At 36.2% G+C, this 14,122-nt stretch overlaps 1 protein-coding gene across 3 annotated transcripts in view; it reads right to left on the reverse strand.

The window, feature by feature from the left end:
* LOC133041100 (calcium-activated chloride channel regulator 1-like) overlaps positions 1 to 8,895 on the reverse strand; it is a 28,781-nt gene extending 19,886 nt beyond the window's left edge. The window contains exons 1-7 of one of the 3 annotated variants that reach the window (XM_061121476.1): positions 8,763 to 8,895; positions 7,981 to 8,066; positions 6,873 to 7,053; positions 5,710 to 5,850; positions 5,369 to 5,516; positions 4,315 to 4,423; positions 944 to 1,124 (exon numbers count right to left, since the gene is read on the reverse strand). In XM_061121476.1, the coding sequence (XP_060977459.1) occupies positions 944 to 1,124; positions 4,315 to 4,423; positions 5,369 to 5,516; positions 5,710 to 5,850; positions 6,873 to 7,053; positions 7,981 to 8,024 (804 nt within the window). In that variant the 5' untranslated portion in view covers positions 8,025 to 8,066; positions 8,763 to 8,895. The remainder of the gene's footprint in view (positions 1 to 943; positions 1,125 to 4,314; positions 4,424 to 5,368; positions 5,517 to 5,709; positions 5,851 to 6,872; positions 7,054 to 7,980; positions 8,067 to 8,762) is intronic. The other 2 variants (XM_061121477.1, XM_061121478.1) reach the window with 2 other exon arrangements.
* Positions 8,896 to 14,122: the final 5,227 nt, after the last annotated feature.

A 14,122-nucleotide genomic window follows, 5' to 3' on the forward strand; every position in this document is an offset into this window, starting at 1 on the left:
AACCATTCTGCTTTTGTTGTTCTGTAGAGACAGAGCCATTTATGTTTTCACAATATCACTTTGCAAAACTTAGTGTACTTTAGTGTGGCACTAATGGAAAGCAGAGACTGTCAGTACTTTCCAAAGCTACTGAATGAATTACTTTGGAAAAGTAGTATGAATAACACTTAGAAGAAAAAATTAAAAGTAAAGTTTCAGTTCTAGACACAAATCTATGGAAGTCAATTGAGGAAAGCAATGTTATAAGAAATTCTGTGATGGTAATGAGAAGGATTTAAAAGAGTTAGACTATAAAGAAAACTGAGCACTGAAAAATTGATGCTTTTGAACTATGGTGTTGGAGACAACTCTTGAGAGTCCCTTGGACTGCAAGGAGATCCAACCAGTCCATCCTAAAGGAGATCAGTCCTGGGTGTTCATTGGAAGGACTGATGCTGAAGCTGAAACTCCAGTACTTTGGCCACCTCATGAGAAGAGTTGACTCATTGGAAAAAGCCCTGATGCTGGGAGGGATTGGGGGCAGGAGGAGAAGGGGACGACAGAGGTTGAGATGGTTGGATGGCATCACCAACTCGATGGACATGGGTTTGAGTAAACTCTGGGAGTTGGTGATGGACAGGGAGGCCTGGTGTTCTGCAGTCCATGAGGTCGCAAAGAGTCGGACACGACTGAGCGACTGAACTGAACTGAACTGAACTGAATGAGAAGAATACCGTTCTAACTCTGAAGGAAAAACAAAACAAAACAAAACAGAATAGTGAGAAAGGGTGGAATAATTTCCAGATACACACTGACAAGGCTGGATACACAGGACTGAATAAAATAGCTGTTAATTAACTGTCTTAGTAACTTTCCTTATTTCTATTGATATAGAAAATTCAGCTTCCCTAATTAATTTTTCCCAAAGGCTTCCTTTGTGAGACCAGAAAAAGAAGGTACTTACAGAATGGAGACTTTGCATAAACATGATGGACTCCTTTGCAGTCTGGGATTTTTCTGGGATGAATGTACATTTTGCTTCATACAGCCCTGTCTGTGAGTCACGTCTGCACGGCCTTGTTACACAGCTGCCTCCCTGGCATTTCTTGAAAATCACATTAGTACCAGTAATATGAGTCGAACATCTATGGTGAAAGAATTAGATTACATTTATACATGAAGGCCAGAGAAACTATGAATAAATATTAATATCCTAAAATCATTCCCTCATCATTCCCTATAGACCATGTACCAACATTACATTTTGACAAAAGTAGGCACAGCATCCTACCCATTTACCATCAGTTTCAACAAGAACAATGATGTTAGTTTGTATTTATTAATAGTTGTTGCTTGTGACCTTGAGCTAAAGATGGTAATTCCTTACAGGCATGTGGAAATGGAGTTAAGAGACACAGAGGAGTTGTTCCCTAATGGGTAAGGAAGATTCAACATTATTCTTACTCTCTTAAAATTTTTATGTATGCTACAATTATACTTTTAGACACACATGTATATTGCTATGTAAGTGTTTACATATACAAGTATATAAATACAAATATTATGTATATTTGTATGTGAGAGAAGCCCATGCACATTGCTTTGGGAACAGTCTCAAGGATATATAATCCCAAGTGGATGGAGAGGAAAGACACTTATGGAAGAAGCATTTAAACTGAGCCTTAAAGGATGAACAAGCATTGTCATGGGAGGTGGTGCTGGGAGGAGTTGCATAGATGAGGTGAGATTATTAAGTGTCCTGGGTTGAAAGCCTAGTCTGTGAAAGATTCTAGGTGGCTTGGTACACATAAAGCAAACAACACAAAGGCATTTTTCTACCACAACTCTTTTTTCTAATTTTTACCTAAAGACTTATTTCCTATTACATTGATTTCAATTGTTCTTTCATACTCATTCACTACTCCATGTGCCTGATAGTTTTAATTTAAATATCTTATCTATTCAAAATAGGACCTATCTGAATCTGCCCAATTTTTTCCTTAAAAAATAAGTCTTCTCACTTATTCTTACGAAAAGTACTTCTTTTCTTTAGGCTCAAGATTAAATAAAAAATGAAATATATTTAACAGGAAGTTGTAACAGTTTAGTTAATTTCAATGAGACAGATTCACATTGAAAAGCTATGAATCAAATGGAATGAAAGATTGGGTAGGAAGTTGAACTCTAATTCTCAGATCTTAAGGTTTAGGTTACAACTTTTTTCTTTCTTTTTCTTCTGATAATTTGTTGTTGTTCAGTTGCTAAGTCAGGTTCAACTCTTTGTGACCCCATGGACTGCAGCACGCTAGACTTACTTGTCCTTCACCATATCCCAGAGATTGCTCAAGTTCATGTCCATTGAGTTGGTGATGCCACCCAACTATCTCATCCTCTGTCACCCCCTTCTCCTCCTGCCCTCAATCTTTCCCAGCATCTGGGTCTTTTTCAGTGAGTTGACTCTTCACATCAGATGGCCAAAGTATTGGAGCTTCAGCATCAGTTCTTCCCATGAATATTCAGGACTGATTTCCTTTAGGATTGACTGGTTTGATCTTCTTGCTGTCCAAAGGACTCTTAAAAGTTTTCTCCAGCAGCACAATTCGAAAGCATCAATTCTTCGGCATCTTTATTATGGTCCAACTTTCACATCCATTCATGACTATTGGAAAAACAATAGCTTTGACTATACAAACCTTTGTTGGCAAAGTGATGTCTCTGCTTTTTAATATGCTACCTAGGTTTATCGTAGATTTTCTTCCAAGGAACAAACATCTTTTAATTTCATGGCCGCAGTCACTGTCCACAATGATTTTGGAGCCCGAGAAAGTAAATATTGCCTCTGTTTTCACTTTTTCCCCATCTATTTGCTATGAAGTGATGAAACCACATACCATGATCTTATTTTTTTGAATATTGAGTTTTAAGCTAGCTTTTTCACTTTCCTCTTTCACTCTTATCAAGAGATTCTTTAGTTCCTCTTTGTTTCCTGCCATTAGAGTTGTATCATCTGTGTATCTGAGGTTGCTGATATTTCTTCTGAAAATCTTGCTTTCAGCTTGTGATACATCCAGCCTGACATTTTGCATGATGTACTCTGCATAGAAGTTAAATCAGCAAGGTGACAATATACAGCCTTGACATACTCCTTTCCCACCTTTGAACCAGTCAGTTGTTCCATGTGAGATTCTAACTGTTGCTTCTTAATCAACATGTAGGTTGCTCAGGAACCAGGTAAGGTGCTCTGGTGATCTCATCTCTTTAAGAATATGACACAGTTTGTTGTGATCCACACAGTCAAAGCCTTTAGCATAGTCAATGAAACAGAAGGTGATGTTTTTCTGGAATTCCCATACTTTCTCTAAGATCCACCGAATGTTGGCAATTTGATCTCTGTTTCCTCTGCCTTTTCTAAATTCAGCTTGTACATCTGGAAGTTCTTGGTTCACATCCTGCCGAAGCCTAACTTGAAGGATTTTGAGCATAACCTTACTAGTATGTGAAATGAGTGCAATTGTATAGTAGTTTGAACATTCTTTGGCACTGCCCTTCTTTGGAACTGGAATAAAAACTGACTTTTCCCAGTCCTGTGGCCACTGCTGAGTTTTCCAAATTTGCTGACATATTGAGTGCAACACTTTGACTGCATCATCCTTAAGGATTTGAAATAACTCAGCTGGAATTCCATCACCTCCTGTGGCTTTGTTCATAGTGATACTTTCTAAGGCCCACTTGACTTCCCACTCCAGAATGTCTGTTTCATGGTGAGTGGCCACACCATTGTGGTTATCCCAGTCATTAAGATATTTTTTTTTGTATAGTTGTTCTCTGTATTCTTGCCACTTCTTAATCTCAGCTGCCTCTGTTAGGTCAATTACCATTTCTGTTGTTTATCATGCCCATCCTTGCATGAAATAGTCCCTTGATATCTCTAGCTTTCTTGCAGAGATCTCTAGTCTTTCCCACTCTATTGTTTTCCTCTACTTCTTTGCATTGTTCATTGAAGGAGGCCTTCTTAGCTCTCCTTGCTATTTCCTGGAACTCTGCATTCAGTTGGGTATATCTTTCCCTTTCTCCCTTGCTTTTCACTTCTCTTCTTTCCTCAGCTATTTAATACAACCCCATGAATAATGAAATTATTCCCAAATTTTGGTTGATCTTTATTCCAAAGTGTAATACACAGAAGTTGTTCGACATATTTATAGTGCAGCAGATTGGATTTTACAATTAATTGGGCAAACACTCAGTCACTGAGATAACCTTTGTTGGCCTAGTATAGAAAATTAAAAAGTCATAAATGAAAATATTTGAAAACAGATTTGTTCAATAGGATGATACCTTGTTGCTTCAATAGTGTTCTTTCTGGCAATATAGAATGGCCGGTCCATATTATACTCATCAAATATTCCCCAGCGGAGATGGGCCCACTCATGGACAAATACTCTGCCTATGAGAGAATATTGCCACTTATAAATTTGCATTTACATTATAGGTATCCCTGCTTTTTGAAAGTTCATTTAAACCACTTCACTTTTATGAAGAACCCATCTTAGTACCGGTTTTCCCTAATGGAAAGAAATTCAAAGAGGATTTTTGCTTTTATGAAAAAAGGCCAAAAGCTAAAATAGTATTCAGCATTTGTTTTGCAGCCAGCAGTTTTACAACAGCACACAAACAGAGCAGCAAGAGCAGTATCATCAAGCTTCTTCTCTGTGCTTAGCATCTCAGTATCAAACCCTGTAGATCTGAACTCTGTCTGTGAGCATCTGTGCTATATCTTGACATATTTTGTACATCTGTTAGCAAGATGTGTCCTCAGGTAATTGCTTCTTGCTGTGTACCATTTTGACTTATGAAAGGTTGCATAGGAACACTTCTTTTGGATAGTGGGGAATCCTGTATTTAAATCCAATCTCCTTATATTTTAAGTCTCCTTTCCTCACATCATCAGTCTAATTCAGTCAAGGAAATCTAGAAATTGACACATTTCATTAGCCCAAAGAAGTTTAAATGGGTTGGTATCAATAAATGGCTTTTTAAAATTAAATTTATTATTAAACACACATAAAAAAAGAAATATAATTAGTTGAACATAACCAATAAATTTCCAAACAAAGGTATTTTTTCCTTTAAAAATTTAAAAAATACCATTAATCACAATGTTACATTTGTTTCCAGTGGAAATAAAAATAGAAGTATAAAATAGACAACCCTAGGGAGGGGGGATCGGGATGGGGAATACATGTAACTCCATAGCTGATTCATGTCAATGTATGACAAAACCCACTACAATGTTGTAAAGTGATTAGCCTCCAACTAATAAAAACAAATGAAAAAAAATTATATAACAAAAATATACTATTATATATAAAAAAAAATTAGACAACCCTACCTCGGGACCCATAGATGCGGAAATTATTAGTCAACATGAAGTTTGGAGTAAAATGTATATATTTTCCTTTTTCTCCACACCTTCCATATTGAAGTGTATAGGGATCATCTCCATATATTAGATAAGGGTTAGCAACTATGACATCTGCCTAAAAAGCAGAACAAACAAACCAAAACAGACTCCAAGAGCAGTAGAAACAAGGAATTTTTCATCTAAAATAAGACTAGCAAAATTGCTAATTTAAATAGTAGTCATTAGTAATTACTCAAAAATTGTGAGTATTAATTTTTTAAAATCACAGGGAGAAAGAAATAGTTTAGGAACTAAATAAAATTCCCTACCTGATCATATGATTCTTGTTTTGGTATGAAGTACTCAGATTTTGATTTCCAGGTCATTGGAATTAAAATTCTCACATTCCTGAAATAAACTCTTCGTTTGGTGGCATGAAACAGGTAAGTAGAAGCTTCAGTTACCATTTCCTGACAAAATTAAATTGTAGTAACAATTTATTTGTAATTACCTTGTAGTAACAATTTCACAATGAACTTGAGAGTATACATACAAACAGTAAGCACCCTTCCCCAAATATTTTGTCAAAGACTAACTGAAAAATAGATTATATTTTACTGTATCTCTCTAGTCTGTAGACTCTCATTTTTATATACTAAGAAATTAATTCTTTAGTGTTTACCTATCCATATCTGCATCAGCATGATGGGTTGGAGCTGAGAGTGAGGGTGTTAGGTGAGATATAAAGGTGATTTAGACTCGGAGTCTGTTAGCAAGTTGCTTATTGAACTGAACAGAGATGCTTAAAATTGGGCTGGAAGTTTGAAGTTTGGTAGATTTTAGATTGCTGTTAATTGAAAAAACTATTTTGCTAGATTCATTTTGAGTTATCTTCTCATATGGAATATGCTCATAAAATGCAAAGTTTTACCAAGCAGTAATTTTCTAAAAATACATAGGTTATTGGCTTCAAGTTCTGGTTTTGCTACTTATTATATGACTATACAAATCACTTAACTTCTCTCAATTTATACAAAAGTAATTAGTAATCTAAGAATTTCAAAATTTTCAGAGTTGAACAAATATGAAGAATGAAAAAAATTGAAAAAATGTATAAGATAATGAGCTCTAGAGAGGGTTTAAATGTAGGTTAGTTATTTAAACCTTATAAAAGTCAACTTCATAAACATAAAACTTGAAAATCATTCTGCAGTAGCTTGAAGGTCTTTATTTTAGCTTAATGTGTTGAAAAAACATTAGTACTTTGACTTTTATAATTCATTAGGGACTGACTAATGCTACTAATATATGATACATAATATTTACACTAAGCAGATATTAATCTTGACAGTTTAGATACATGCCATATAAATGATGAGTATTGTCAAAGCAGTTTTGGAAAGTTATAACTCTGTGTGAATGTTTATGACTAAGCAACAGGAGTTGAAAATACTTAATGAAATAAAAATAAATGAATACATTTTTATCTTACCTTTATGTTTTCAATGAGTTTTTCATCTTCTGGCACACTGGGGTTAATTGCAATGACAATGCCATCATACCCATTGTTAATCAAATTTACCATTGAACTTTTCATTCCAGGCAAAAGATGCAAAGTTAGGAACAGAATAACGTTCAGACTGAGCACCATTTTTGCACATGTTACAATAAACCTATTGGAAATGTAAGGAGAGTATTTATGTATCTGTTAACTCAGGGATATGACTCTAGGCCCAAATGTTTGCATAAATATATTATTAAAATACCTCCATGAACTCCCTTATCTTATTGTAAAGAGTTCTTTAATTGTTAAGGAGCAATTAACTTAATTGCTAAGCCCCTAATGGGAACTATGCTGAACATCTATGGATTATTGTTTGTGTAGTCATCATCCTTATCATAGTGGTCATTCATTATCTTTATTGTCATCACCATCAAATAGTATTAGACATTTTCCAGTCCTGGGATCTGTTTACAGAAAAGTGCTCTGTGGAAGGATAAGGAACTGAAATGAAAAGCACCATTTTGAAATGAAAATAACATGAAAAAGACATATTTAAAAAACAAAACAAAAATGAATAAATGAACTAGAGTATGAATGGCAGTGAATTAGGATTTCTATTTTTCCTTTAGATGGGATTCATATAAGCGCAGTGGTTGGGAATAGCTGTGGGTCAAGGGGGAAATGGGTTTTTTTAGTTACTTTCTGTGATGACTATTTGTGTAGTTCAGTTTTCAAATAGCACTGAATACTTTATAAGTCTTCATATAACTTAAAAACTTAATATGCTTCAATTAGATTTCTTTTTTGGATTGAACACAAATCTGTCAATATTCCTTATCTGGAAATAGCTGCACACATAACACTGTGAGCTGGCTTCAGAGTCAGATGAATCTAAACCTGACTCTTGCTTTGGTCATTTAGCAGTCATGTGAGTTATAGTTGATGTACAATATTATGTAAGCTTCAGGTATACAGCATAGTGATTCATAATTTTTAAAGATTATATTACTTTTATGGTTATAAAATATTTTCTACATTCCCTTTGTTGTACAATATATCCTTGTAACTTATTTATTTTATACATAGTAGTTTGTACCTCTGTTCTGCTGAAAGATTTATGGTCTGCTGAAACATTTTCATTTTCAGGCCCGGAGGACTGACCAGTCAAATAACCACTCTACACTTTAAGCAAGAAATAAGGTAGGTTATTATGTTAGTAGTAACAGTATGAGGACAAGTAACATAGAAATAGTTATATATGCATATATATTCCCTTTGTTGTACAATATATCCTTGTAGCTTATTTATTTTATACATAGCCGTTTGTATCTCTGTTCTGCCAAAAGATTTATGATCTGCTGAAACACTTTCAGTTTCAGGTTCAGAGGACTGACCAGTAAAATAACCATTCTACTCTTAAATAAGCAAGAAATAAGGAAGGTTATTATGTTAGTAATAAGTTACAGTATGAGGACAAGTAATATAGAGATAATTATAGATACATATGTACATCACCAGGGGGCTTCCCTGGTGGCTCAGATGGTAAAGAAAATGCCTGCAATGCACGAGACCTGGGTTCAATTCCTGGTCTGGAGAAGGGAATGGCAACTCACTCCAGTATTCTTGCCTAGAGAATTTCATGGAGCCTGGCAGGCTCCAGTCCATGGGATTGCAGAGTCAGACATGACCAAGCGACTAACACACACATATACATCGCCACAAGAAATATGTGTGTGTGTGTCTGTGTGTGTATACACACATACATCACCAAATTAGAAAAGCTTCTACATCTAGTTATCCAGTTTGGAGTGCCAGTTGGAAGATCCACAAGTAGTATAGCAAAAAACAAATATATATATCACCAAACTGGGGACATACCTACATCCAGATTCAGGCAATGCTGGAAGACCCTGGAATAGCACTCTGGAGTCCTCAATTGAGAGGTCCAGGCAGTGTGTACACCCACATGTGAGACTTCAAGGTGCCGTCCAAAGGAGTCCTGCTTTTATTGTCAAATCACAGGCTGATAATCATCATGTAAATATACAATTCTGACTAATAAGCTAAATGCTGACATCTCTAGTCATAAGTCTCAGAAAGTTCACTGATCCCTGGGAGCTGGCCAGATTCTCAAGGCTCAGGAAACTTCGTGACTCATTCCATTCCTTATGACTTATTCCCTTCCTTATCTGTTTGTTCCCAAGAACTGCTTTCACCATTTCTGCTAATTAGCAGCTTGTTGTGTAACTCCTTTCGGGGTCTCTGTTCAAAGGCCATTGCCTCTGAAGTCTGAACAAGACTACTTCTATTACTTTCCCCAGCATTGTTTAGACCGAAGAGCATAAGAATAAGGAAAGATCTCTCTAGCAGTTTTTCTAATGCATTAAGATAGATAACATTTCCATATGGTTGATAAGAACAATACAATCAAGATTATCAACAGTGGGTTAAACAATGCAGAAAACAGTTTGGCTCAGTGGGAGACTGAGAAAAGAAAATGTCCCACCAAGAATGAGAAGTATGCTTTTGGACATTAATACCTACATCCATTAATTTGTTAGCTGCAGTAATAGTAACAATAAAATGTTCTAATAAAGTACAGTGATGCTTATTTATAAATTCATTTTATAAATTTGTAATTCTTTGCTGCTTCTAGGATTTTATGTAGGGGTTCTAATGGTAAGCTAATATTGGGGACAGGTAAAGTAGGAATTAACATTTGAGTCCACAACAGTTGTTCTTTTACAGAAGAGCAATAGTATGTGGTTCTTTTCTTATATAAATGTGTGCTAAACATCCTGAAAATGGAACTTCTAGCTGATAATTAGAGATTGTGTTTAAATCATTGATTATAACATAAATAAATTGGAAAGCGACTTCAAGAAGTATAAAATCTTATAAAATAAGATTGAGGAAAAATAGTCCATTTGATCAAGTTTTCTAATAAGCAGAATTCCCAGATACAAGAAGTCTGGCCACAAAGTAGTCCCTTGGCAGCTCTCTCACAGTCCGTTAATAAGTGGGTGTGGTTATTGAAATCCAAAGAGTTTTCTTTGAAATGGGGTAACCAATATTCTTTTCCAAAGGCAATGGTACATTATAATGCAATATAGTCCCAATGCACCAAGCATTCTCACATCTAGCTTTTCCTTCAGGGATTAATATATAATGATCTTTAGGTATTCGTTCTTTAAATATTTTTCTCTAAGCATATACATTGGTAGACATTAATATTTCTTGGGCTTTATCCTTTTGAACAAGGTAATACAGTGTTTGCTTAGAACACATAGTCCAATTAAACTTTTAAATTATATGTACAGTTTGAGCTAATCTATTAAAGAAGCATTGAACAATTGTAAGAAACTTTTATCATAATCTTAACTAAGCTAATATGGTTTGAAAGTAGTAGGTATCCATTTAGCATTAATAGTTAAAGCTTGGGCTATATCTTTATCAGTGTGTTATAATCTAGATGCTAAAGTCTCTACATTCATAGAATTCACTAAGCCTATCACAGTGCCAGTAGTCCCTAATAGAATATCATACCATGCTCATTTTATTTGCATTTAGGTGGAATGGGAAAGGTTATATTAAAATGTAGCATTAATTTCTGGTAATTAATTGGGTTAATTACCATGTACCAAGACCTACTTGTGTACATGACTGAGGAATCTTAACAAATAAATGAAATAAAATATTGGATGAGAATCTAAGACAGTAACAAGATCCATCGAGGTGCCTCTTCCATTACTCTGTGAGTTATTAAACCATATCAACAAGAAAACTTGTGTTAAAGGTACCTTTTGTGTAATATTTCAATTGTATAGATGTAGAGTAGTAGTGTTTTTACAGTAATTTACAATACTTTATTGGGAAGATTCGCTGGAGGAGAGCATGGCAACCCACTCCAGTATTCTTGCCTGGAGAATCCCCATGGACAGAGGAGCCAGGCAGGCTACCGTCTATGGGGTTGCAAAGAGTTGGACACAACTGAGCAACTAAGCACAGCACATAATACTTTGTACTCATTGTTCAACAGTATTGTTGGAAGGAATTTCTGATATACTACAGCATACTATGGGCTTCCAGGTGGCACTAGTGGTAAAGAACCCCCTGCCAATTCAGGAGACGTAAAAGATGCAGGTTTGATCCCTGGTTCAGGAAGATCTCCTGAAGGAGGGCATGGTGACCCACTCCAGTATTCTTGCCTGGAGAGTCCCATGGACAGAGGAGCCTGGTGGGCTACAGTCCATATGGTTGCAGAATCAGACACGATTGAAGTGACTTGACACACACACAGGTTTTCCTTCTAAGTGGAAAGCGTCTTTTAATTTCGTGGCTTCTGACATTGTCCACAATGATTTTGGAGCCCAAGAAAATAAAATCTGCCACTGTTTTCACTTTTTCCCCATCTATTTCCCATGAAGTTATGGGACTGTATGCCATGATCTTAGTTTTTGGAATATTGAGTTTTAAGTGAGCTTTTTCATTCTCCTATTTCACCTTTATCAAGAGGCTATTTAATTCCTCTTCATTTTATTCCATTAGGGTGGTACCATCTGCATATCTGAGGTTGTTGATATTTCTCCCCAAAATTTTGCTTCATCCAGCCCGGCATTTCACATGATGAACTCTGCATGTAAATTAAATAAGCAGGTTGATGACATACAGCCTTGACGAACTCCTTTCCCACTTTTGAACCAGTCCTTTGTTACATGTCTGGTTCTAACTGTGGCTTCTTGACCTGCATACAGTTTTCTCAGGAGGCAGGTAAGTTGGTCTGGTATTCCCATCTCTTTAAGAATTTCTACAGTTTGCTGTGATTCACAGAGTCAAAGGCTTGAGTGTAGTCAATGAAGCAGAAGTAGATGTTTTCCTGGAATTCCCTTGCCTTCTCTGTGACCCAACGGCTGTTGGCAATTTGGTCTCTAAATTGGCAATTTGGCAATTGGTTGGCAGTTTTGCCTTTTCTAAATCCACAAAGCTCTAATATTTTGGCCACCTGATGTGAAGAACTGACTCATTGGAAAAGTCCCTGATGCTAGGAAAGATTGAAGGCAGGAGGAGAAGGGGACGACAGAGGATGAGATGGTTGGATGGCATCACTAACTCAATGGACGTGAGTTTGAGTAAACTCTGGGCGTTGATGATGGACAGGGAGGCCTGGCGTGCTGCAGTCCATGCGATTGCGAAGAGTTGGACCTGACTGAGCAACTGAACTGAACTGACTGTATATCTGGAAGTTCTCAGTTCAGAGCCTTGAGGGCTTAATAAAATTATAAGAGAAAAAGAAGTCGTAGAGCATACAGAAACTTGAGCCTACAGGTAACTAGTGTCCACCCCTGACCAAACAGGTTTTGTCCAAAAAAAGTCAGGTAGAATGGGACAGTCTTTGTTTGCAGAGCAGGCGAAGTTATCCTGATATAACAAGTTGAATTTCTCCATCTAAAGTTTCCATTTTTGTGTCCCTCTGATCATAGCATAGATACTGGGTTTGAGGCTTGGTTTGTGATCCACATTACAGTTAGACTTTCAAAAACAATCTATACTCAAGAATAACAATGGTTTAATGGAATATGTTTACATCTTTCTTGTCCAGGGATCATTTCTTACATGGTGCTATCCTTCCCCTGAGCAATTACACCAGCAGGTATGGGAGGACCGTTAGGTTACTTCACACAAACTGTAGCTAAATTTGAGTTACATTCATTTGTGGATCCAACTCCTCCACCTCCTTGAACAGTTAACAAAGTGAGAGGTTCTCCTTTTTTTTTTTTTAATTTTTCAATAAAGTAGGGGAGAATAAAAATTGACTCTACATGTTTATTAATAAATAAATCATTACTTTCATGCCATAAAACTATTTTAATATCTCCCTGATAATCAGGGTCACTTACTCCCCCTTAAACACAAATACCTTTAAGGGCTAAACTAGATCATTCTTTAATTAGTCCAAAGTGTTCAGGAGGTATCTTTATGCCAATACCAGTCTATATAGCACAAATTATTCTTTTTGTAAGTCTTTGTTCAGTTATAGAGTACAAATCAAGCCCTGTGACCTCAGGAGTGGCTCAAAAAACAATTAATTAAACTTGATGAGGGCTTTTATAAAAACTAGAGAACTAACTTGAATACTGTCTTCAACATCTTGAATAACAGACCTATAGGGGAACCTGAAACTCTGCTAATGAGAATGACTATACCAAATCTACAATTCATTGAACAACATTCATCCAGAACCAACTGAATATTAATCTTTTAGTAAAAGGTGATTTTTCCATTCCTTGGAGCATTAGCATTGAGTTACACAAATCTTCTAAATATTGACACATTTTATCTCCAAGCCACAAGCTGATAATCATCAGCTTAAGTGCAAATATGCAACTTTGGCTGTTATGTTAAATGCTGCCATCTCTAGTTGAAAGTCTCAGCATGTTCACTCATTCCTGGGAACTGGCCAGATTCCCAAGGCTGAAGAAGCTTCATGACTTATTGCTTTTCTTATCTGTTGGTTCCCAAGACCTACTTTCACCATGTCTGCTGGTTAGCAGCTTAATATGTAACTCCTTTCAGGATCTCTGTTCAGCCAAAGGCCTATTTTTGCCTTTGAAGCCTGAACAAGGGTACTTGTGATAATTTCCCCAATAGTCTCTTAATCCCACATCCCTATCTTGTCTGACCCTTCTTCCCTGTTCCTGCTGGTAATTATTAGTTCTCTGTATCTGTGACTCTGTTTCTTCTTTGTTATATTCACTAGTTTGTTGTATTCTTTCTATTTCATATGTAAATGAAATCATGCAGCATTTGTCTTTCTCTGACTTATTTCACTTAGCGCAATACACTCTAGGTCTATCCATGTTGTCACAAATGGCACAATTTCATTCTCTTTTATGACTGAGTAATAGTCCATTACATATTTATACCACAACTTCTTTACCCATTCATTTATTAATGGGCACTTAGGTTGCTTCCATATCTTGGCTTTTGTAAATAATGCTGAACATAGGGGTGAACATAGGGATACATATATCTTTTCTTTTCTTTTTTTCCATTTATTTTTATTAGTTGGAGGCTAATTACTTTACAATATTGTAGTGGTTTTTTGCAATACATTGACATGAATCAGCCATGGATTTACATGTATTCCCCATCCCAACCCCTCCTCCCACCTCCCTCTCAATCCCATCCCTCTGGGTCTTCCCAGTGCACCAACCCTGAGCACTTGTCTCATGCAACCA

This window comes from Dama dama, chromosome 20 (genome assembly GCF_033118175.1).
Source record: "Dama dama isolate Ldn47 chromosome 20, ASM3311817v1, whole genome shotgun sequence".
NCBI classification, from domain to species: Eukaryota; Metazoa; Chordata; class Mammalia; order Artiodactyla; family Cervidae; genus Dama; species Dama dama.